Source organism: Chiloscyllium plagiosum, chromosome 3 (genome assembly GCF_004010195.1).
Source record: "Chiloscyllium plagiosum isolate BGI_BamShark_2017 chromosome 3, ASM401019v2, whole genome shotgun sequence".
Taxonomy (NCBI): domain Eukaryota; kingdom Metazoa; phylum Chordata; class Chondrichthyes; order Orectolobiformes; family Hemiscylliidae; genus Chiloscyllium; species Chiloscyllium plagiosum.
The window spans coordinates 40,914,550-40,940,229 of NC_057712.1; the positions used below are offsets into that span (position 1 = coordinate 40,914,550).

Here is a 25,680-nt window from a genome sequence, read left to right on the forward strand (position 1 = left end):
ATGTTCACCTAAAGCTTTTCTGTGAAGCTACAAAAATATAGATTAACTTGATCAACCTGTTAAACTAGTCTTGCTGGTTGGTTGTAGAATCCCATTCGCCAAAGGCAAAATAATCAAAACTGTTGCACTTCTTAAGTTTGCGGGAACAACTCAGATGCCACCTTAAAAATAAAACAACTTATAAAATTGCTCATTTTGCACAAAGTTTTTGCTGGTTTTCAATTTTTTTTACTATTTTTATACAGTACCGCAAAAGGTTTCATGACTACCCATGTTTCTTGATGACATCACATGAATCACCACTTTCACAATCTATTGTCAACATTTACAATGAAAACTCCCTATGTAAACACTTATAATGGAAAAAACCCATTAAGCAAGTGTTGACATTTGAACACAATCTGAACAAGTTGGTTAAGAAATATCTACAAAATGACTGCCTCATGCGCCTGGCAGGCTGTAGTTAGGCCTTCTACAACACTGACTGCTTAGATCACAGAACCTACATCTGCCTGCCATTTACTTCAATCTATTATTTTATTCCTTTTTAATATTTAAAAATAAAACAAACATTGTTTTTGCCCCAAACTGTCCCATGCTCCCTGTCTTCCTCAGAAATACTTTACATAGAACCACAGGAGTGTTATGTACAATAGGAGGCCTTTCAGCCTATCGTTCTGCACCAGCTGTCCAAATCAACAACATGACTTTGTGCCATTCTCCTGCCTTTTACCCGTACCTTTGCACATTGCATCTATTCACATAATCATCCACTATTTTCACAATGGAATCAGCCTAGAACTCTTTCTGAAACCCCTTATTATTTCACCTTTAGTGTTGGACTCGAAATGTTTTTCTCCCCAGGTGCTCCCCAGCTGCTGAGTGTGTCCAGTTCTTTCTGATTATTAGTGCTGCAGCTGCAATTGCAATGAATCTTCTGTATATTGCGACAGGATATTTAAATTACTTATTTGAAGCCAGTTTACTAAGAAGGTTGTGTTCTGTCTGTGTATGTATAGGACCATAAATGTTATTTAGCATACACAATGATGTGGAGTAGATCTGAAACTAGAAACTGTATTGATCTGTACTGTAAATTTTCAATTCCCATCTATACATGAACATAAACCAGACAAACAAATGAATTCATTGCTGGAGCAAGCCTTTTTTTTGTTAAATAAATTATTTACCATGGTTTAACAATATTGTCCGTTTGGTGACACTGACATGCACTTGCTTTAAGTACTGATTACAGAATGAACATAGTACTGAGTTGTTCTGTATGTTTTAGATGATGCTCAGGGCTGAGATTATGAGCTTGCTGAAACTGCTTTAAGTGAGGAGTCTGTAAAATGGTAGTACATCACCTGGGGGAAGAGATGAGGAACTTGTGAATCTTGTTCACCTGTTTTGGCTGGGGAGCTTACAATCCCAATGGCCTCAATATTGACTTCACCAGTTTCAAACTCCCTCCATCCCTAGCCTTATCCCATGTCCAGTTCTCCCCTTCCTCCTCACTTCCCTAACCTTACCTAACCAGTCTATCCACCTATCCACTTGACCCCTCCCACTGACCAATCACAATAACCCCCTACCTGTATCCACCTATTACCATCCCTTTCCTCACCCTCCCTCTGTAGTCTGTTCTGCTATAACGCAGTAGTTGCATTCTCGTGTGACCTCGTGTTATAGAACATCACATGATAGAAATAATGGTGCCTGTGGGAAAAACAGTTAGGGACAAACCACCGAAAATATCAGTAAAAACTGAAACAATGATAGTTAGCCTAACACAAACGATTGCATGGTCTAAGTAAATGTTCAAGTCATACGTTTTAATAAAATAATACAATAAATGTAACACTTTAAGGGGGTTCTGAGTTTGCTGAGTTACAGTGCTGTATTAAGATGGGGCTGAGGATCATCATCAGCATCATTACTTTCAGGTGCAGTTCTGGGTGCAGGGTTATGACAAACGAAAATTTTAGTCCAGAAATGGATGGCTGTGGTTCATTGTCCTCAGACTGTTTCTTGGGGGTTGGCTCAAAAATGTTATCCATTTTTGCTGCTTTGCAATCTTTCTTCTTTCATGAAGAAGCTGTTCACAGGGTGCCAGCTAAGGCTTTATGCCATGAATGTTATTCCTGCTGCTTTCTGCAATGTAGTCATTGTCTTCTAAGAGCTGCAAGCGCTTCTCAACTTCTCTCAGGATGGAAGTCAAAAGAGAAATGAAATGTTCTCATGGCGCTGCATCCTGGACTTCATTGTCTTCATTTCAAGCTTCAGTTTCCCCCGCAGCAACAAACTACTGTAGATCAGCTATGGAGAATTCTTCACAATGGGACTCGAGCAGCTCCTCGATCTCCTCTGTCTCCACTTCTTCAAATCCTACTTGCTTGGCAAGAATGATACAATGTATTTTTGATTGCTGGAAGTGCCTCTGATGGTTCAATACTTTTAAAATCATGAAGATAATCAGGGAGAAGCTTCTGCCAAACTGCATGCAAGCAGTCCTTACTGACATCATTTCAGGCCTCCAAATGAGTAAAGAGCATTCTTAATAGTAAAACTCTTCCAAAATTAAAGAACTCTGTCCTCATTATTCTCCTCAGTTGCTGCAATCAGCTTCTTGAATGTGCATCTTAAATTATAAGATTTAAAAGCTATTTTACCCTGGTCCATGGATTGAATGAGAGAGTTTTTGTGTGCAAAGGTAGAAATAGCACTTTGATGTTTTCAGAAAGCTCACCAATGGTGGGAGGAGGGCTTGGTGCATCCTCTAGAATGAGGAGAATCTTGAAATCCAAATTTTTTTTCTTCTGCATAATTTCTAAAAACATCTTCATATATCAATAATAAGGTCAGAAAACATTTGCCTTGTTGTCCAAATTCTTTTGCATGATCTGAAGTAAACATCTAGGTTGGAATTATGGTGACCTTTCAAGGCTTGCTGGTTGGCAGAGTGGTACCCCAACATAGGCCTAAGCTTTAAGTCTCCATTATCTTTGGCATCCAGCAACCTAGTCATACGATCCTTTACGACCTTAAATCCTGGAGCTTGTGCTTCATTCTTCGAAATGTAGGGTCTGGATTGCATTTGCTTCCAGTATAAACCTTTCGTGTCCAAATTGAAGATTTGTTCTAAGATATAGCCTTCTTCCTCAATCAATTTTTTTCACCGGGGAGGAAATGACAGCATAAGCTCCTTGTCTGCACTGGCAGGTTTGCCACATAACCTACGTTCGGAAAGGCATAGCGGCTCTTAAATCCAGAAAACCAGGCACTACTAGCACTGAAGGCAGGCACACCTGCAGGATTTTCAGCTTTTTTCCTTAGATCCTTATAAATTAATAAGCCTTCATGTTTTGTGGTGAAAAAGGTGGTTTTTCGATTGATCTTCTATCCACACACTTAGAGGCCGTTCCATCTCCTCAAGTTCCTTTATTCGTGATCTCGCGGACTTGCCAACACATGATAGAAACAATGGTGCCTGTGGAAAAAACAGTTAGGGACAAACTACTGAAAATATCAGTAAAAACTGAAACAATGATAGTTAGCCTAACACAAACGATTGCATGGTCTAAGTAAATGTTCAAGTCATACGTTTTAATAAAATAATACAATAAATGTAACACTTTAAGGAGGTTAATGCAGCTTGCTTTAATTCTTTCTGCATTGTCTCTAATGGTGTGTAGCGTAGACTCCTTTATTCCTGTTGCACGAACAATATCACATTCTCTTTCATTACACTGAAAATGCTTTATTACATCTAGCTTCTGTTCAAGTGTTACTGCCTTTCTTTTATAGTCGCCACCTGCAGTGTTTTCACCTGGATGCTTCCTGTCGACATTCTTGGGAGATCAGGGAAAAAAATGACCGAAAATCAGAGTATAGCACTGTACCTTTCACGAAGCACTTCACCATAAAGAGTGCAAGCTGACTGACCATGTGATGTAAACACAGCATCCAGTCTTCTGTGCACTGCGACACCTAGTACTGGGGAAGGAATTGCATAACAACCAACCTGAATTTGTGTTTTTTAAAAACTGTTCTCCAATTCAACAATTGCATTACAGCCAAATTGGGTTGACGAAACGCATGTTATAGGAGAATGACCTGTATCGTACCTTGGTCAGACCACATCTGGAGAATGTGCAGTTTATTATACCATAGCTTCCTCACTCCTGACAGCCTTTGTTATTCTTTATTTTTGGCACATGCATTAATTTCCCAAACATCATAGTATTTAAAGATAACACTTTAAGTTAGCAAAAAATGTTTCTTCTTAAAGTAACTGACTTTATGTAGACACCAAAGCCAGCATCCTAAAACGTACTGGCAAGGCCATACCTTTGTTGTATGTGCACAAAGCTGGAAGGTTTTAACAAGGTAGATGCTAACTTTTTTACTGTACCTCGGATCTCAATCTCGGGTGTAAATTTAAAACCTGATGCAATTTTCATGGTACATTTTGCTCATATGTTAGCTCTTCAATATATGTAGCCTTAAGATAGAAATTCCACATTCATTTCCAAGTATTTAATTGCCTTAGGTTTTCCTGGCTCCTAGCTAGTTGAGTATACCTTTGTTGAGAGGTATAAAACTCTTTGCAGTTTCCGGCCACTCCCTCCATTGTGGGCCATTAGGTCGAGTTATCCTCCCCCTTCCCTGTTGCAGCCTCTTTCTTCACTCCATTTTTTGTCTTCTGTCAGTGTCTTTTATTCTTCATGTCATCCTCTTTCCTTCAATTACCTTTGCAATATATCCTTCTCCCTTACACCCTTGCAGCCTGCCCTCCTTCCTTTATCTCTTTCAGCCTCTTTCTCCCCAATCAATTCAACAACCCCGCCTCCTCCCATTTCCTTTGGACCCTCATGTCTCTCCAAACAGAGGCCCCAACCGCTGACCTGGCAGGTATACTCTTGTATCTTGAGCTCTGAGACATGGTCTCAGCATGAGAGGCTAATTGTTTTATACACAGATGAGGATAAATTTCTATACTTAGAATTCTCCACTCCAAAGATCGTATATGCTCAAGTGTTGAGTATATTGAAGGCTGAGTTAGATACATTTTTAATTTCTCAGAATGATATGAGGAGCAGATAAGCCATGTTAATATGAAATGGTGGTGCAAGCTTGAGGAGCCAGATGGTTTTCTGACCCTATTTCTGAAGCTTTTACGAGCACCTGGAAATAATTTTAGTGTGGAACTGATGTTCAAATTGAGTGTTTTAGATGCTTGCACAATGTAATACTGCTACCTTTACAGTCCCCTCACTGTTCATGATTTTATTTTGTAGGATGAGTGGAACTCTATAGATCCAGATAAGAGAAAGAATGGTCAGAACAATAAAGCAGAAGGACAAGCACAGAATATGGAGACATTACCACCTGGTACGTAAAAGTAGCTGAAACTCTACAACAATATGATGGTGAAAACCTGGTGTGGAGGAGACATGCATTTTGCCTGTGTTGACTTTTTTAATAAATAAATCTTGGAGAGGGTTCCATGGAGTGAGTTTTCGGGATGAACACAAAGGCTTCTCCAAAATGTTAGTTATTAATTGACTTGGGTTCACAGGAGTTTCCTAGGATAGCGTCATAGGCCAAACCATTTTCAGCAACCATCAATGATCTTCAACCATAAAATCAGAAATGGAGTTGTTGGCTGACCATTGCATAGTAGTCAGCACCATTTGTGGCTCCTGAAAAAATTACAGTAATGTGTTGCTGTGTGTAACACCATTGATCAAAAGTTTAAGTGGATTCAACGTGCAAATACTGACACTATAAGAGCAGTTCAGAGACTGTGGCAAATAAATCATCTTCATACATCACCTACCCTCAACACAGCTTGTCTGTAATTCCCAATTCATCAATAATGAATGTGATGGAATGCTGTCCACTTGCCTGGATGAGTACAGCTCCAACAACACTCAAAACGCTCAACATCACCTAGGTCAAAGTAATCCCCTTGTTTGACACCCTATCCACCACCTTCAGTATACTCCGTCCACATATAGTGGGAGCAGTGCGAACCATTTGGAAAGTGTATTGCAGCAACTCATTAAACCTCCTTTGACAATGCCTTCCATACCTGTGACTTGCACCTGGACATTCCCCTTCAAACTACACACCATAATAGCTGTTCCTTTACTTGATCCAAAGGCCTGAGCACTCTTCCTAAAAGCAATGTGTCCTTATATGCACTACATGGATTGCAACAATTGAAGAAGGTGACTTACCAGCACTCAGTCAAGTCCTAGACTGCATTTATTTTACCATATTTGCAGAGGTGTTTTAAAGCCTCCTTAACAAGCAAACTCACATTTGCCTGAATGCAATTGATGTTTGGATATAATGGTTATGACTATCTTTGATGGACAGATGGTATGCTCCACACATTTGACTGTGGTCAGTTTGAGCTCAAGTAACAGTAATTGAATAGTTTAGATTGTTTGCAGAACAGATTACGATTTGAATACTATGGTTTGAGTACATATTTAAAGATTGTATTCAGAAAATAGTGACCATGACATCCAAGGGATATGGTGATGGAGCAGGAAATTGGTATTGAGGTAGATGATCAGCCATGATCTAATTGAATGGCGAATAATCTTGACAGACTGAATGACGTTCTCCTAAGCCTGTGTTCTTAAAATGGATGGAATTTTTGTTTGTATGTTTTGGGTAGATTAATGCGTCATTTTTCTATTTTATGTAAATATTCATTAATTGTTAATATTTCATATTACTCCAGTTCACACTGGAGTGCATTAGTCAATGCACTTGTCACATAATATCTCTTTGTGATTGCAAAGTTATTTTCTCGCCTTGTTCTCCTTCCATTTATTTTGTCCTTTCTGAATGATTTGGTCCTTGGTGTTTTAACCCCCCAAGTGATTGGTCTCTGTTGTTCTCATTGTAGTGCCTTTATCATGTGTTTCCCACTCTGTGTCATTTTTTTTTCATGTTCTCTTGCTGTAAATTGTAAGATTAATAGTTTTTTTTTCTTTTGTTTTTACCCTTTTTTATCCCTACTTTTTTAAAATTCAGACAATTACATTTTAGGTAAATCTTAAATGTAGTATGGCAGGTTTGTGAAATACTTAATTCCTTTGAGAGAATTTTATCTCTATTAAATGGAATTTGATACTGGCAAGTATTTCATCCCTCCCCACTCTCCAAAGCAAAATGAGAATTGTATGATACAAAAACTCTTAGTGATATTCAGGAAATCCACAAGTCATCCAATTTCACAAATGCTCAACTAAAATATGGAAACACTATTAGATGCACTATTAGATGCAAGTATAGGCAGGACTAGGTTAATGAACACAGCAGAACGGGCAATCTGATGTGTATTTATTTCAATGCATGGAGTATAATTCCCTCCCCACTCTCCAAATGCCATCAAGTACAGTGAATCCAAAGAAAAGACAAATATTGATCTCCTGTAAATGGAACAATTGCAGGAAATCTGTTGCGAAACTGAAGCTTGTACTTTACTTGTGCGCAGATTGGATCAGTAATTACGAATGTTTCATTGATCATTACCTCCTTCAGTTCTCCTTGGCAAATTGGCCTTTTATTGTTTGCTGACAATTAAAGAAACTAAACCAGGAGTTCTATTTACGGGAATCCGTAATGAAGTGCTTACAATCTAGGGTGACAAATAGCACTTGTCACTGAGAGCTTTTGTGTAGCGGTTACTTCCAGTTTATCTGAGACAAAGTTTGCAAACTGGGGCCTTACTTTTGAATTTTCCTAAACAAAATTACATATTTAATTGCAATAAATTAATCAAATAATAATTGACATCTGTCACTGGGTAGCACACTGGAAATAAAACCCCACTATTCCTGGAGTCTACACAGAAGTTAATGCATTTTATTAAAGTATGCAAAATTCCCCAACATACCTGTCTTTTAAAACCTAGGTTAGCACAAAGTACTAACCAGGTTTCTATATGTTACAAGAGTTATGATTTACAGGTATTACAAATAAATAGATCCTGAGCAACTTTTCCCATGTCCTTACCCCACGTCCCACATGCCCATATATAGCATCATCATAGTGATTGCACCTTTCCTATTCCTGAGTTCTACCTGTATGCCTTGCTTGCATGAGCCCCCAACATGTCCTGATTTAGTACAGCTGTGACATTTTCCTTAATCAGGAATGCAACTGTCCAAATCCTCTTGCGTCCCTCTCTATTTTGCCTGAAGCATCTCAAGACTGGAACATTGAGATGTCAGTCCTGTACTTTTCTCAACCAAGGTTCTGCAATGGTTACAATATCGTAGTTCCATGTACTAATCCAGGCTGTAAACTCATCTGCCTTAAGCATTATACTCCATGCATTGAAATAAATACACATCAGATTGCCCGTTCTGCTGTGTTCATTAACCTAGTCCTGCCTATACTTGCATCTAAAAAAGGGGAGATGTTAAGTAGGTTGTATGATTCTAGCGTTGGGAAGGGCTTACTTCACCGATTGAGCAGAAGTTATCCACCTAGTGGATTCACCTAGTAATGGGTAAAATGTTGGAAGTTCACTGGCGAGTGTTCAAAAAAGAATTCAATGCACTACAGAACAAAAAAATGTGACTGTTAGAGCTGCTCCTTTTTTCGAGGATTTTTAGGTGATGAAGGTGACTTCCTCGAATTCCAGGAGCAGCAATTCCTGTTTTATAAATTGTTTTGGAAACATGGTGCCACTATTTAAGAAAGGTGGTAAGGAAAAGCCAGGGAATTGTAGACTGGTGAGGCTAACATTGGCGGTGGAGAAAGTGAGGTCTGCAGATGCTGGAGATCAGAGCTGAAAATGTGTTGCTGGAAAAGCGCAGCAGGTCAGGCAGCATCCAGGGAACAGGAGAATCGACGTTTCGGGCATAAGCCCTTCTTCCTGAAGAAGGGCTTATGCCCGAAACGTCAATTCTCCTGTTCCCTGGATGCTGCCTGACCTGCGCTTTTGCAGCAACACATTTTTAACATTGGCAAGTTGTTGGAGGGAATCCTGAGGAATAGAATTTACAGGCATTTGGAAAGGCAAGGACTGATTAGGGATAGTCAACATGGCTTTGTGTGTGGGAAATCATGTCTTATGAACTTGATTGAGTCTTTTGAAGATGTAACAAAGAGGATTGATGAGGCCAGAGCACGAGACATGATCTAAATGGACTTCAGCAAGGCGTTTTACAAGGTTCCTCATTGGTAGATGGGTTAGCAAGGTTCGATCTCGTGGAATACAAGGATAACTAGCCATTTGGATAGAGAACTGGCTTGAAGGTGGAAGACAGAGGGTGGTGGTGGAGGGTTGCTGTTCAGACTGAAGACCTGAGACCAGTGGTGTGCCACAAGGATCAGTGCTGTGTCCACTACTTTTTGTCATTTATATTAATGATTTGAATGTGAACATAGGACATATAGTTAATAAGTTTGCAGGTGACACCAAAATTGGAGGTGTAGTGAACAGCGAAGAAGGTTACCTCAGTGTACAATATGATCTTGATCAAATGGGCCAATGGGCTGAGGAGTGGCAAATGGAGTTTAATTTAGATAAATGTGAGGTACTACATTTTAGAAAGGCAAATCAGGGCAGGACTTATACATTTAATGATAAGGTCCTGGCTAGTGTTGCTGAACAAAGAGATCGTGGAGTCCACGTTCATAGTTTAGATTAGATTAGATTGGATTCCCTACAGTGTGGAAACAGACCCTTCGGCCCAACCAGTCCGCACCGACCCTCCGCAGAGTAGCCCACCCAGACCCATTTCCCTCTGACTAATATACCTAGCACTATGGGTAATTTAGCATGGCCAATTCACCTAACCTGCACATCTTTGGAGTGTGGGAGGAAACCAAAGCACCTGGAGGAAACCCACGCAGACATTGGGAGAATGAGCAAACTCCAACCAGGCAGTCACCTGAGGTTGGAATCGAACCTGGGACCTTGGTGCTGTGAGCCAGCAGTGCTAACCACTGAGCCACTGTGCCGGTCCTTCCTTGAAACTGGAATGGCAGGTAGATATGATAGTGAAGAAGGCATTTGGTATTTTTTTTGGACAGAGCATTGAATATAGGAGTTGGGAGGTCATGTGCCTGTATAGGACATTAGTTAGGCCACTTTTGGAATATTATGTGCAATTCTGGTCTCCCTCCTATCGAAAGGATGTTATGAAATTTGAAAGGGTTCAGAAAAGATTTGCAAGGATGCTGCCAGTGTTGGAGGATTTGAGCTACAGGGAGAGGCTGAATAGGCTGGGGCTGTTTTCCCTAAAGTGTCAGAGACTAAGGGGTGACCTCATAGGTTTATAAAATCATGAGGAGCATGGATAGGGTAAACAGACAAGATCTTTTCCCTGGGATGGGGGAGTCCAGAACTAGGGGGCATAGGTTTAGGTTTAGAGGGGACAAACTTCAAAGGTATATAAGGGGCAACTTTTTCACGCAGAGGGTGATGTATGTATAAAATGAGCTACCAGAGGAAGTGGTGGAGGCTGGTACTATTACAACATTTAAAAAGCATTTGGATGGATATATGAATAGGAGGGGTTTAGAGGCCAAGTGCTAGCAAATGGGACTAGATTAGGTTGGGATATCTGTTTGGCATGGATGAGTTGAACCAAAGGGTCTGTTTCTGTGCAGTACATCTCTATAACTCTATAACTCTAAACTCATAACGTTAAGGGATAAGACCTTCCCTTGCCAAAAAGCAGAATCAATCACTAAAGAAGTAAAAAGCAACATGAAGCAAGCTGAAGAATACAAAAATACAGAAAATAGCACAGAAGCATGAGAATGAGTGTGATACAATAGATATTAAATGGTGACAAAGCTAGTGGTAAAAGCTACATAAAGGACTTGTGAAAAGAAATAAATAAGAGATATTAAAATAAACACAATAGTTTTTATGATTATGTTAAGAAAAAGAGGGTTGTCAGGATAATGAAAAGTGTTAGCACTGATATTGTTAGTGAACCTAAAGAAATGGCTGATGCATTTTTACTTTACATCAGTAGTGTCAGCGGAAAAAGTGATCTGTATGTTTGACATTCCAAGGAAATTAATATTGGACAGGGACTTAGCAAAATTAACGGAAGTAAAATAACAGTAATAAAGTAGATAAAAGCATTAAAAACTGTTAAATCTCAAGGACCAGATGATTTCCATTCCAGGATTTTTAAGGAAGTAAGTGAGACCATTGAAAATGCCCTGATTATGATAATCCAAAAGTTCTCTTCATTCAGGAACTATTTCTTTAAATTAGAAAATTGTGCATGTCACTGCAGTATTTAAGAATGATGAGCAAATTGGCGTAACATCTGTTGTTGAGAAATAGCTACAAAGAATGAAGTCACTAAACAGTTTTGAGCAGTGAGGATGCATGTGTAAAGATTGCATCATACATAATTATCGCATTTAAACTTTTGAACAGATAATTAAAATAATGTACAGTATAGGGGAAAGTCTGAGAATTAATTATTTGGATGATCCATTAAACCAAAGATCCCATGGCACTATATATGAAGAAGAGCAGGGGAATTATCTCTGCTATAAAAACAGAAAATACTGGAGAAACTCAGCAAGCCTGGCAGCATCTCTGGAAGAAAAGTAGAATTAATGTTTCAAATCCAGTCACCTTCACCTCTTTATTTGGTCCTAATCATATTGCTGATTGTGGGGGCTTGTGCGCAAATTCACTGTCATGTTTCTTATGTTCTTAAATAACTACGTTTTGAAAAGTACTTCATTGGTTATAATGTACTTTGGAACATTTGGAGGCTGTGAAATGTATCAAGCAAATACAAGTCTTGTAATATTTCCTTGGTCTTCCAGAAAACATTTCATAAAGTTTCATTCACAGTGGAGATTATTAGCTTGTGAAACTGGAGGTAAATTATCAAACTAGTTAGGAACAACAGGAGACAGAGTAGACATAATGGACATGTGCTCGAATTGACAGGATGCAACTAGTGAGGTTGTGTCAGCATCTGTGTTGGTGATTGAAGCAGGACCTGTTCTTACTTATTGGTAATTATAAAATGTCCTGCAAAACAATGAAGCAAAACTGCAGTTCCAAAATGATTGAATCAGCCAACAGTGGTGGTGACTTCATTGCCTTTGTCTTTGTTAGGCACAATGCAGAAACAGACATTGGGAACATTAATTACAAGAGCTGTTTGCTGCTTAAGTGCAGCATAAGCTGATAGGCAACATTTAACCATCTGAATGTAGGACATCGTATATGACCTCACTAAAATTGGTATCTTTTACACAACAGAATTGCTTTCATGAAGTTGCTTATCATAATTTTTTATTACATGGTGCATGCAACGTGTGGATGATAGATATAAAACAAACATTAGCAAATCAGAGAAAGTCTAGGAACTTCTACATTGGGACATGATTTGTACTGTATTAAAACTTCTTTGGATGTCATTGCTATATGGATATTTATCTTACAAAAGTTTCCATGAAAACTTTTAATGGCCAATTGAATAAATTGTTGAGCGTCTGTACTGTGTTCTATGGTGGTTGGCTGCTATTGGCTATTTACCCACCCACTGATTGTGTCAGCGTGGTATCACATTTGTCTCTAGTCAGAAAGTTGAGAGTTTGAGTTGAATGTTATACTAAGATCCTGTCTGCTTTCTCAGACGGATGGGAATAGATACTATTAGAGGAAGACAAAGGGTGTTCTCCCTGCTTCCTGGGCAATATTTATTCTCAACATTCCAAGCATCATTAAAACAGATTATTTGCTATTTGTGGGAGCTTGCTGTGTACATTTTGCATTTTGCACTTTCTACATTTTAAGTGTCTACACATTAAGAAGTATATATTGACTGGAAAGCACTTTACGATGTTTTGAGATTGAGCGTTGCTACGAAAATGCAAGTCTTGAAGGATAGAAAGGGAGGCAAGAGAGGAGAGGGAGTGGCGTTTTTGATAAGGACTGAGGAAGGATATTCCCAGAAATTCATCCAGGGACGTTATTTGGGTGGAACTGAGAAATAAGAAAGGGACGATCACCTTATTGGGATTGTATTATAGACCCCCGAATAGTCGGAGGGAAATTGAGAAACAAATTTATAAGGAGATGTCAGTTATCTCTAAGAATAATAGAGTGGTTATGATAGGGGATTTTAACTTTTCAAACATAGACTGGGACTGCCATAGTGTTAAGGGTTTAGATGGAAAGGAATTTGTTAAGTGTATACAATACAAATTTCTGATTCAGTATGTGGATGTACCTATTAGAGAAGGTGCAAAATCAGACCTACTCTTGGGAAATAAGGCAGGGCAGGTGACTGAGGTGTCAGTGGGGGAGCACTTTAGGGCCGGTGACCATAATTCTATTCAATTTAAAATCGTGATGGAAAAAGATATACCGGATCTAAAAGTTGAAGTTCTAAATTGGAGAAAGGCCAATTTTGACTGTATTAGGCAAGAACTTTCGAAAGCTGATTGGAAGCAGATGTTCGCAGGTAAAGGGACAGCTGGAAAATGGGAAGCCTTCAGAAATGAGATAATGAGAATCCAGATAAAGTATATTCCTGTCAGGGTGAAAGGAAAGGCTGGTAGGTATAGGGAATGCTGGATGACTAAAGAAATTGAGGTTTTGATTAAGAAAAAGAAGGAAGCATATGTCAGATACAGACAAGATAGATTGAGTGAATCCTTAGAGTATAAAGGCAGTAGGAGTATACTTGAGAGAGAAATCAGCAGGGCAAAAAGGGGCCATTAGATAGCTTTGGCAAATAGAATTAAGGAGAATCCAAAGGGTTTTTACAAACCCATTAAGGACAAAAGGGTTACTAGGGATATGGGCCAGGTGCTGGGTTGGGATATCTGGTCAGCATGGACGAGTTGGACCAAAGGGTGTGTTTCCATGCTGTACATCTCTATGACTTTCTTTAAAACTCACGGCATGAAATCGATTACATATTGTCTGTATTTTCTTATAATGCTTATGTGGTGCCAGCACTACCAGTTTTTCACCTCACAGTTAATAGTTAGCGCCCACTGTTAACCCCACATAAGGAGGAGGAGTTGTTGACAGTGAGGAAGGATGTGGCAGGTTACAGCAGGATATAGAGAAGCTGCAGAGCTGGGCAGAAAGGTGGCAAATGGAATTCAATTTAGATAAGTGTGAGGTGATTCACTTTGGGAAGAATAACAAAAAGATGGGGTACTGGGCTAATGGTCGGATACTTGGTAGTGTGGATGAGCAGAGGGATCTTGGTGTCCATGTACACAGATCTCTGAAAGTTGCCACCCAGGTAAATAGTGCGGTGAGGAAGGCATATGGCGTACTGGCTTTTATTGGTAGAGGAATTGAGTTCCGGAGTCCTGAGGTCATGATGCAGTTGTATAAGACTCTGGTGCGGCCGCATCTGGAATATTGTGTGCAGTTTTGGTCACCATACTATAGGAAGGATGTGGAGGCACTGGAACGGGTGCAGAGGAGGTTTACCAGGATGTTGCCTGGTATGGAAGGAAGATCGTATGAGGAAAGACTGAGACACTTGGGGCTGTTTTCATTAGAGAAAAGAAGGTTTAGGGGTGACTTGATTGAGGTGTACAAGATGATTAGGGGGTTAGATAGGGTTGACAGTGTGAACCTTTTCCCGCGTATGGAGTTGGGTATTACAAGGGGGCATAGCTTTAAATTAAGGGGGGGGGTAGATATAGGACTGAAGTTAGGGGTAGGTTCTTCACTCAGCGAGTCGTAAGTTCATGGAATGCCCTGCCAGTAGCAGTGGTGGACTCTCCCTCTTTATGGGCATTTAAGCGGGCATTGGATAGGTATATGGAGGATAGAGGGTTAGTATAGGTTAGGTGGGCTTGGATCGGCGCAACATCGAGGGCCAAAGGGCCTGTACTTCGTTGTATTCTTCTATGTTATAGCTGAGCATACATTCAGCAACAGAATGGACACCCCCATCAGTGTGGATCACCATCTCAGGCTGTTCAGAAAAGTTGCTGTCGGATGATCCTTGATATGAAGGGATTGTCTTATAAGCAAAGGCTAAATAGGTTGGGACTCTTTTCACTAAGGTTTAGATGAACGAGAGGGAATGTCATTGAAACATGTAGGATTCTTAGGGGGCTTGACAGGTAAATGCTGAGAGGATGTTTCCCTTCATGGGAGAGTCTGGGATCTGAAAGCATAGTCTCAGAATAAAGAGATTCCGATTTAAGTCTGAAGTGAGAAAGAATTTCTTTTCTCAGAGGGTTGAGAGTCTTTCGAATTCCTTGCCACAAAGAGTTGTGGGAGCAGAGTCCTTGTGTATGTTTACAAAAACTACTTTCTAACCAACCTGTTTAGACATGTTATTGCTCACATTGACTTGAACTGGGCTTCTTCACTCAAACACTGCACCACAAGAGCTGCAAAAGGCTGACGTGGATAGATTCTCAATAAGCAGGGTAATCAAGGGCTAGGAGGAAAAAGCAAGAAAGTAGATGTGAGGAATATTGGATCAACCATTATCCTATTTAACAGCGTAACAGGCTCAAGGGCTGAGCAGCCTACTCCTGTTCCTATTTCGTAAAGTGTTATCTGCGTTTGGGTTAGTTGCTGAATTGTTTGTCTTTGCTTCATCCGTGCCTTTGTTAACTAGATTCAATTACTCTCACACACTCATGGTTAGTCTCCAACATTTCTAACCTCTAAACAGGAAGTCATCCAAAAACTCTGTGGCTGAATCAAGCCACCATTTCCCTATCACTGACTTACGCTGACCTAATTTATCATATGTTAACAGTTTACATGAATAAGCTTTAGTTGACCATTGCCGAGATAGTAAAACATGCTTTGTACTGTTGGTTAAAGTTGCTGAAGTGTTGTGGCATATCATGAAGGCCTTGGTTCTTCCTTCCAGGGTTTTGCTCAGACCACTTACTCTCTTGCGGTGGCTGTGGTTTTTATATCCTGCTGTCAGGCAGAAAGAACAAAAATGACATTGAGAAGAATGGTTTGGTTAAAGTGGGAGGAAGGAAGATGCCATGTCCACCAGAGTCATAAAGTATTTGTCCCTATTTGTATTTGTCTTTATCTTTTGGCTAACATAGAGTCATAGAGGTGCACAGCACGGAAACAGACCCTTTGGTCCAACTCATCCATGCCGACCAGATATCCCAACCCAATCTAGCCCCACCTGCCAGCACCCAGCCCATATCCCTCCAAACCCTTCCTATTCAGTTACCCAGTCTTCAGGAATTAATTTTTGACTCACCTCAGCAAGAAAATGGTGACATAACCTCATTTCACGCAAGAGATTTTCAATGAAATTTGCGACCCATTGTAGCAGGAATTGCAGCCTCAGTGGCTGTAAAGGTAACTTTGAACTTCTTTGCGTTGGTCTCCTTCAATGACAAAGCTGGCAATTGCCCTTTGCCTTGCATAGTGGTATAAATGAGCTCACTAACCCTCAGTACTCAAGCAGGGGTGGGGGATACTCTGTGTTTTCCTTTTCCAAAGAGAAGATGTGGCCTTGCTATGATAGCAGGTTTTCCAGTGGTGAAGGAGGCATTAGTTGTACATGTTTTCCTGGTGCCCACACTAATTGATTAGTTAATTTATTAATTTAATGAATTAAATGTACCACAACTGCAAAGAGTTTCATTTGCACAATAGGTTCCTTTTACGTAATATCTGGCTGATGTGCAACTGTATTTGGCACTTAATGCTTATCAATAGCCAATATCATGCCAGCATTCATTGATGCATTTATGCCAGTCTATTCTACATCAGCCTAGGAGCTATTACAAGAAACCAGAGGGCAGTTTCTGGATGATGAATGCTATCTGCTAATCACTTGCTTATGTTTCTGTTACACAACCCAAGTATACATGAAAAGCATGTATGTAATAAGGGCCATGGTTTCCAAACAAAATGCTACAAATGCAAAAAGCAAGGCCACTTATGCCAGACTCTTCTGGGGATGCCTTGCTGTATTATGTACAGATTTATTAAGTAAAAACCAAAGTGAGTCATTTGGATCCATGAGCCAGCTCCATTCTTTAACAAGGCCATGACTGATCTGTTGTGTTTTAACTTTTACATTCCCATCTACCTCCTTATAAATTTAGATTCTTGTTAGGCAAGGGAATCAATGTAACTCTGCCTTAAAAATATTCAATCAACATGTCACACAATCCTCTGAGAAAGAAAATTTCTCTTCATTTTTGCCTTAAAAGGATGACCCTAATTTTAAGATAATGTCTACTGGTTCTCAAGAGGAAACATTGAAACACTTCTGACTTGTCAAGATAATTCAAAACCTTATATTCTTCAATACTGTCAGCCCTCATCCTTCCAAACTCTGGTGAAAGCAAGATCATGCTATCCAACATAAGACAACCTGCTCAATCCAGTTATCACTCTAGTAAATCACCTTTGCATTGCATCCAACATGTTTGCGTCCTTAAATAGGAAACATGTCCAGTATTTGAGATGTGGTCTCACCAATGCCCTGTAGGACTGAAGCATAACATTCCTACTTTTACAAATGCAAAATATTGTGAATGTTGGAAACTTGAACTAAATCAGAAAATGTTGGAGAAACTAAAGAGCTGAAGAGTCATTTTGGACTTGAAACTTTAACTCTGCTTTCTCCATCCTTACTTCTATGTTGCAAACCAAACTTATGAACAACAAAAACATTCTCCCTCATTTGAATGCTGGAATCAAGTCACTGTCAAAAGAAATTGGAATAACAGAATCCCAATCAACCTATAAAACTAAGAAATCGACTGTTCAACTACCAACAAAAATGCTAGCAGTAGCCTGCACTGCAATGGTTGCAACATTCAACCATATTCTTCGCAAACGATTCATATCCATATATCTTTTGTTAACTGGTATCATTTTGAACTCTCCTCTTATTTCTAATTTGTATGCATGTGTGTTGCGTTACTAATTCTTCTTACAGTTAGAAAGTAATAAACTACTCTGTTAATTCAAGAAAGTCTGTTTAAATTCACTTTTTCTAAAATATAATTTCGTTTGGAGTCTGGGAAAAAGATAAGGGAATGGATCCATTTTTATATCATTCTTATTATGATCTTCCAAGCAAGTGGTTGAATAAAGAAGAGCTAGTTCATCCCAACTTGCCTTGGGCTTTAATGATTTAGGATATCCTTTCTGGAACCAAAACAAATTAGGGCATTTAACCCAAGGAATGGGCATAACAAGTATTCCCTTTGACAACTCATTCCTTGTTTCACTCTCCACTTGAATGTATCACAGTGCCACGGTCTGTTGCTCATCCACCCTGTAGCCCTGCCCTCATTCAAACAAGCAGAGAGAACCTTTCGCTTATGTAGAAGCTGACAATCCTGCCCTCTGGGTCCCCTAGCCTGCATCACTTGAAGTTATGCTTTCTTGTTCCTGACCACTGATCAAACCAAAGATTCTATACTAAGTGGTGTGACTGTCTTATGGTACAAAACATCCAGCTAACTTTCCCATTCTAGTCTAGGAGCATCCACATGCTGCAGCCTAGACATATTGTCTGTCTTGTCATCCTTAATGAGTTAATTATTACCATTAATTTATTTATTTGCTTTTTATGTTTAATTAGATTTGCCAAAATTTTTATACCATTTCAAATCTTAAAAGTAGAACAGACCTGATCTACTGATTCTTCAGAGCACATATAATGACTTATTATGGTCTGCTTCATTCTGCACAACCATGTTATATGTAGGCATAGTCTATCTACCATACATAATGTAAATAGCAGAAGTGAACAGATTGTGATCAGCTTGTCTGATTGCAGTACCAATGAATACAAACCCATTTTTCCTTAATTTCCCTGTGCAGCATGTCATCCCAGCATTGTCTTTACCACAGTGCTGAACTGAAAGCCACTACAAATATTGATTATAGGTAGGTTTCGAATCTTATCAAATAATTCAGTGTTCCATGTGAAAGCCCTTTGCACAATAATGTTGAGCAGTTACCATCTGCTCCAATGCTCCTAGGCAGTGCAAACCCAATGACTGCAGTGTGGCAAGAGGGGTAATTGCAAATGGCCTTACAAAATGACCAAGTTTTGGGTTCTACCTCTTTGTCATAGGCAGCAGAGTGGCTGAATGCCTGTTGGGCAAGTTCAAGGGCAGTGGCAGTGGAAGACCAATACTGTCAACTTGAGGACACAGGACAACTAGTTCAAGCTCCATAGCTGCAGTTTTAACTGTCTTTGCACTGTAAATTATTGCTGTAACATCTTGGAAACACATATTGAGCACTTGATCTGATCCGATTTATTGTGGTCACGTGTGACTAAGTACAGTGAAAAGCTTTGTTTGCGACCAGTACAGGAGGATCATAGTAAGCACAGGATGCTTAGACAAAGTGAGGCATAAAGATTACACTACACATGAGATATGCAAAGCAAGATCAACATTAACCAGATCAACTGTATTTGGAGTCAGAGAATCCATTCATCAGTTTAATAACAGCAGGGAAGAAGCTGTTCTTGAACCTGCTGGTGCATGTGTTTAAGCTTAAGTTTAAGTGTGGCTAATACTGGGGCAGTGGTTAACACAGTTTTTAGGCTGTCAAATGCCTTTTGATAGTCTGCTGTCCACTGAAATGTCTTCCCCTTTTTTAACAATTCAGTGAGTGGAGCAGCCACATTGCTAAAGTTCGGCACAAACTTTTGATAAAATCCACTCAACCCTTGGAACTGTGGTACTGCTTTATTTGTCAACGGTGTGGGAAATTCCCCAATTAGATTTGTTCTTGCATCTCGTGGGGCCATTTGACCATGTCCAATAACATGGCCCAGGAAGGTGACTTGGGCTTTGGCAAATTCACTTTTAGCTAGGTTTACCACCAGGCCTGCTTTCTAAAGTCAATCGAACAAGTCCGATAAATGCTGTAAGTGTTCCTTCCATGAGTGACTAAAAATCACCAGGTCATCAATATACACCACACAGTTGGGTAATCCTGCAATGACCTTATTAGTCAGTATCTGAAATGTGCATGGAGTGTTTTTCATTCCAAATGGCATGACTTTGAACTCATATTTGGTGTTACGAAAGCCAAAATAGCCTTTGCTCTCTCTGACAGGTACTTGTCAGTAGCCTCTGAGCAAGTCCAACTTAGAAATGTGAATTGCTTGTCCCACTTTTTCGACACAGTCCTCCAATCGTGGAATCGGATATGCATCAGTCTTTGTAATGGTATTGACTTTGCAATAGTCCACACATAGCCGTTGGGTTCCATCTGGCTTTGGCACCATAATTGTGGGTGAGTCCAGTCACTGTAACTCCCTTTGATTATGCAGTCTTGGAGCATGCGCTCTATCTCCTTCCGAACCTGTGCCATCTTTAGAGGGTTATGCCTATAAGGATGTTGCTTAATTGGAACAGCATCTCCTATATCTACATCATGCACAGTTAGGTTAATACTTCCCAGTTTATTTCTGCATATCTCCCCATGTGGTAGTAATAACTCTTTCAGGTCATTTTGCTTTTCTTGTGGAAGGTAACTCAATAATTTATCCCAATTTTTGACAACTTCCTCATTGTCCAGTTTGATTTGAGGAATGTCCAATTCAGAGTCCTCTGAACCTCATTCTTCCTTCTGTGCTGCAATCATTAACACCTTCTCTTGCTTTCCTTCCCTATCAAAATACCCTTTGAGCATATTCACATGACACACTCTGTGAGATTCTTCCTGTCTGGAGTCCCTATCAAGTAGTTCACCACACTCAATTTCTTCTCCATTTGATATGGTCCATTAAACCTTGCTTTTAAAGGTTCATCTGTTACTGGAAGTAACACCAATACCTTAACCCCAATTGCAAAATTGCAAATTTGTGATTTCTTATCCACTACTTGTTTCATTGTATGCTGTGATACCTTTAAATGCTGTCTAACCAATTCTCTAAAATGTGACACATAGTCCAAAGGGGTGGTCTTTGAATTCTGACTTATTAACTTCTCCTTAATCAATTTTAACAGACCTCTTACTTCATGCCCAAAAATGAATTCAAATGGACTGAATTTGGTCGATTTATTCAGTGCATCTCTGATCGCAGAAAGTACAAACGGAACTGCCTTATCCAAATCATCTGGATAATCCTGACCATAAGCTCTTAACATGGTATTTAGTGTTTAATGCCATCTCCCTGCAATTCTGGATGGTACACAGTAGATTTGAATTGCAACCCATTTAACTGTAATGTTGCACAATGGGATTGCCTCTGGAAATCTAGTCAACACATCCATTATTGTCAGTAAATACTTATTCCCATTTCTTGTTTGAGATAGGGGATCCACTCAATCAATCAAGACTCTTGTGAAAGGTTCCTCAAATGCTGCAATAGATATTAAAGATGCAGGTTGTATTTCTGCCTGTGGTTTTCTGACATGTATGACACATCTGGCAAAATTCAACTATATCCTTGTGTAGTCCAGGCCAGTAAAAATGTCTTTGTATTTTAGCCTGTGTTTTCCTCACTCCTAAATGACCTCCAAGTGAAAGCTCATGCGCCACTCTCAGCACCTCCTTTCTATACCCTACTGACAAAACAATTTGATGAATCTCTGCCTGTTTTTCATCTGCTTGAATGTGTGATGGTCTCCATTTCCTCATTAAGACATCATTTGTTATGTATAACACAGGAATGCATTCACTTTCCTTCTCTGTGATAGCCTTTTGATATAATTGTTTGAATTACATCAGAAAGATGAGAACTTAAATCAGCTTAACAGAGTTAAAGATACTTGCATGTTTACCTATTTGCTGTTTCTCGGTGCCACCTACCTGATCAAAAAAAGTCTTGGATAACACGAGGTCAGCTTCCTTATTTGTGCCTTTTGATTCCCTCCTGCATCAGCTTGTGCCTCTGTGATCTTGTGATCACACAATCAGGGAAAATTTCTGGATAAACATTCTCCATGTCTTCAGTTGCCTCCGTCTCCACTGGCTTTTCAATTAGAGTAGGCAGCACACTTACCGGTGAATTGTAATTCAATCAGCTTAGCAGAGCTAAAGATACTTGCATGTTTAACCATTTGCTGTTTCTCGGTGCCACTTACCTGATCAAAAAAAGTCTCGGATAACACGAGGTCAGCTTCCTTATTTGTGCCTTTTGATCCCTCCTGCATCAGCTTGTGCCTCTGTGATCTTGTGATCACACAATCAGGGAAAATTTCTGGATAAACATTCTCCATGATTTCAGTTGCCTCCGTCTCCACTGGCTTTTCAATTAGAGTAGGCAGCACACTTACCGGTGAATCAGCTCTATCATTTGCAAGGACAAATTGTGTTCCTGGAGCTAAGAGTTTGTCCAGTATCCTACTGCGAATTCTTCACTCTCCTCTGGACTCTCTAGCCTCACTTTACATAACTGAGCACTTCCTGTCTCACCATGAATTCCTGTTACCAGTACCTTTTCTGGCAAAAGTCCCTCAGGAGTACATACATCCTCATCCTTCAGCATTACAGACTGAGAGGATCCTGTGTTCTTTAATATTGTAATTTCCTTACCTATTACTTCTGGCCTATGTGAATAAACTTTACCCTTGCATGTGTATTTTTTAAGCAGATCTGGCACTGCCTCCTTAATCAACCTCTGATCATCTTGTACACTGTGAGGCAGTTGTTTAACTTCCCTTGCGCTTTTTGTTACTAGTCCAAGAAAACTTCCATGCTTGTCTGGATTTCCTACATCTGGCTTTCTCCTAGCCCACCAACACTGTGGTTTCGTGTGGCCCACTTGATTACAGTAAAAACATCGAAGCTTTTTAACTCCTTTGTCCCCCTCAAGGGTTTCTTTTTTACCCCGAGGTGAATTAAACTTAGGTTCGTCACTGAGATCTACCTTTCCCTTTCCACGTGAGGATTTCTCTTTTGACCCAATTTCTATCCCTCATGGACTGATGGACTGAAATTGATTCTGGAAGCCAAACCGTGAGCTATGGAGCAGCCCATAATCCTCAGTCACTCAGCTGCTAACCTTGACGTTTTAACACTCTGCTCTTCCACATGAGTTGACACTACTTCAAGCAGTGAATGTTTGAATTCCTCCAAAATAATTACCTCTGTAAAGGTATCATAAGTTTGCACGATTTTTAAAGCTCTTATCCATCTATCGAAATTACTCTGTTTGATCCTTTCAAACTCAATGTAGGTTTGACCAGGGTTCCTCATTAGATTCCTGAAATGTCGTCTGTTGGCTTCTGGTACAAGCTCATATGCACTTAAAATGGCTTTTTTTCTCCTTCTCATACTCCCCAGATACCTCCTCTGATAGTTATGCGAATACCTCACTAGCTCTTCCTACAAGTTTTGTTTGGATCAACAAAACCCATATTGCCACTGGCCACTGCATTTGTTTAGCCACCTTTTCAAATAAGATGAAAAAGGCTGCCACATCCTTTTCATCAAATTTAGGCAATGTTTGAATATACTTTTTTTTATATAGTTATTTTTATTGGAAAAAGAAAATTTTAAAGATTTTGTTTAACAAAATTACAAAAATAATACAAATTAGTGTATTCCACTTTACAATATAATAACAACACCAATATAAAATTAAATAAATTTTTAAAAACCCAACTAACTACTAATCTATTCTACAACAACCAAATCATAAAATAGGATAGCATACATTACTAAGTAAACAACAAAGTAATTAAATAACTAGATACATGCTCAAAATAGATTTACATCAAGTCATAATAGAACCCATAATTATACAGGATTCCTCCTCCCGGGGGCCCCCGAACCGGCCACAACCATTACCACAGCTAAACAAAAGCCCTGGACAATATGGCCGAAATGTCTGTGTTGATGTAGTTCAAAAAGGGCTGCCATGTTTTATAAAATAATTCAATTTTTTGGTGCACTATATTCGTGAGGAAATCAAGGGGGATATATTCCATGACTATCCTGTGCCAGTTTGAAAGTCCTGGGGGGCCTTCCGATACCCAGTTCATTAAAATATTTTTCCTCACACAAAAGGAGAGGATAATTTCTTCCTGTATACATCCAGAGAGGGAAAATTTGGAGAGCCCAGACGTAGGGATGTTGGATCTGACCCAATCTCCGTACCCAAAATCTCTGTCAAGGCATTCACTACTCTATCCCAATACCTAGAGATCTTATGGCATGTCCGTAGACAATGCGTGAGAGTGCCAACTTCTATTTTACATTTAGGACACATTAGGGATGCTCCTGCCTTGAATTTTGCGAGTCATTCAGGTACCATGTGAGCCCTGTGAAGTATCTTTAATTAAATAGGCTGAGTTCTGTTACAGATAGAGATCTTTCTGGAATTTTCCCAGATGTCCTCCCATATTTCTAAAGAGATTTCCAACCCTAATTCTTGATTCCAGGTTTTTTATAATCATTCCATGTCCTTCGAGACCTTATTGTATAGTGAATAATGAAGAGTATTGAGCGAGGGCGGCCCCATCGGCCATAGCACTCTCCTTTCCCTATCCGATTTGTAAGGATTGACTATCAGTGTGATCTTCTTTTGTATAAAGTCTTGTATTTGAAAATACCGAAAGCGGTCCTTGTTAGGCAGTCCAATTGTCTGGTGCTGCTTAAAGGACATCATAATCCCCCCATCGAACAGGTCTCCCAAGCAGGAAATACCTCTGGACTCCCAATTTTTAAATGTAGCATCCGTCAGCCCTGGCTGAATTCCTGATGCTCCCACTATGGGGGTATAAGGGGAGGTTTCTTGCAGGTTACCCTCATCTTTGTCGCATTATCCTCCAGGCTTTAATTGTATTTAGTACATTAGGGTTTTTACAATAGTCCATAATAACTCTCATCTTGTCCATAAATAATAAATTCATGAGGGGACATTTTGCTTGGGAGGTTTCAATATCTAACCAGATTGTGGGTCACAAGCGACCCAATCAGTCAGCTACATAAGATAATAAGGAGCTCAATTGGTACCTCCTGAAATCTGGAAAGTCCAGTGCTCCCCTTGCTTGTGGGAGCTGCAGCTTTTCTAATTTGACAAGGGGCTGTCTATGATTCCAAATAAAGGAGCTGAGCCAGCCGTAGAGCTTATGCAACGCCTGTCTTGGCAGCATCAAGGGGAGCATTCTCATAGGATATAGAAGACAAGGTAGGATATTTATCTTAACTAAGGCTACTCTGCCTAGCCTGGATATTGGGAGATCTTCCCAGTGTTAAAGGTCCTGCCTTATTGTCTCTAATAAGTGTACATAATTGGCTTTATATCACTGACCAAATACTGGAGTGATAAAAATACCTAATGCCTACCTTCTAGTGACCACCGAAAGGAAAAGCAAGATCTGTCCGGTAAATTGGATATACTGGCAAGGCCTCCCAACGGCATGGCCTCCGATTTCATAAAATTGATTTTGTAACCTGAGAACATACTGAATAGATTGACCACCTGAATTAAGTGGGGCGTGGGTGTCAAAGGATCACTTAAGAAAAGGAGGACATCATCCGCATAGAGAGTAATTTTGTGCTTGCCCGATCCAACCCTCGGAGCCATAATATTAAGGTCAATTCGTATAGCTTCTGCCAGTGGTTCAATCACTAGCATAAATAACAATGGAGAGAGGGGACGTCCCTGGCTACAGCCCCTGCTAACGCTCAGCTATCCAAACTTAAACCGTTGATGATCACCAGTGCTTTGGGATCAATATATAATACTG

The 25,680-nt window shown here is 39.8% G+C and overlaps 1 protein-coding gene across 2 annotated transcripts in view; it reads left to right on the plus strand.

Annotated features, from left to right (window-relative positions):
* galnt2 (UDP-N-acetyl-alpha-D-galactosamine:polypeptide N-acetylgalactosaminyltransferase 2) overlaps positions 1 to 25,680 on the plus strand; it is a 118,702-nt gene that overhangs the window by 17,523 nt on the left and 75,499 nt on the right. For both annotated transcript variants that reach the window (XR_006309879.1, XM_043680988.1), the window contains exon 2: positions 5,301 to 5,394. Coding sequence is in view for 1 of the 2 variants with exons in the window: in XM_043680988.1 (XP_043536923.1) it covers positions 5,301 to 5,394 (94 nt within the window). In the remaining variant the exon portion in view is untranslated. The remainder of the gene's footprint in view (positions 1 to 5,300; positions 5,395 to 25,680) is intronic.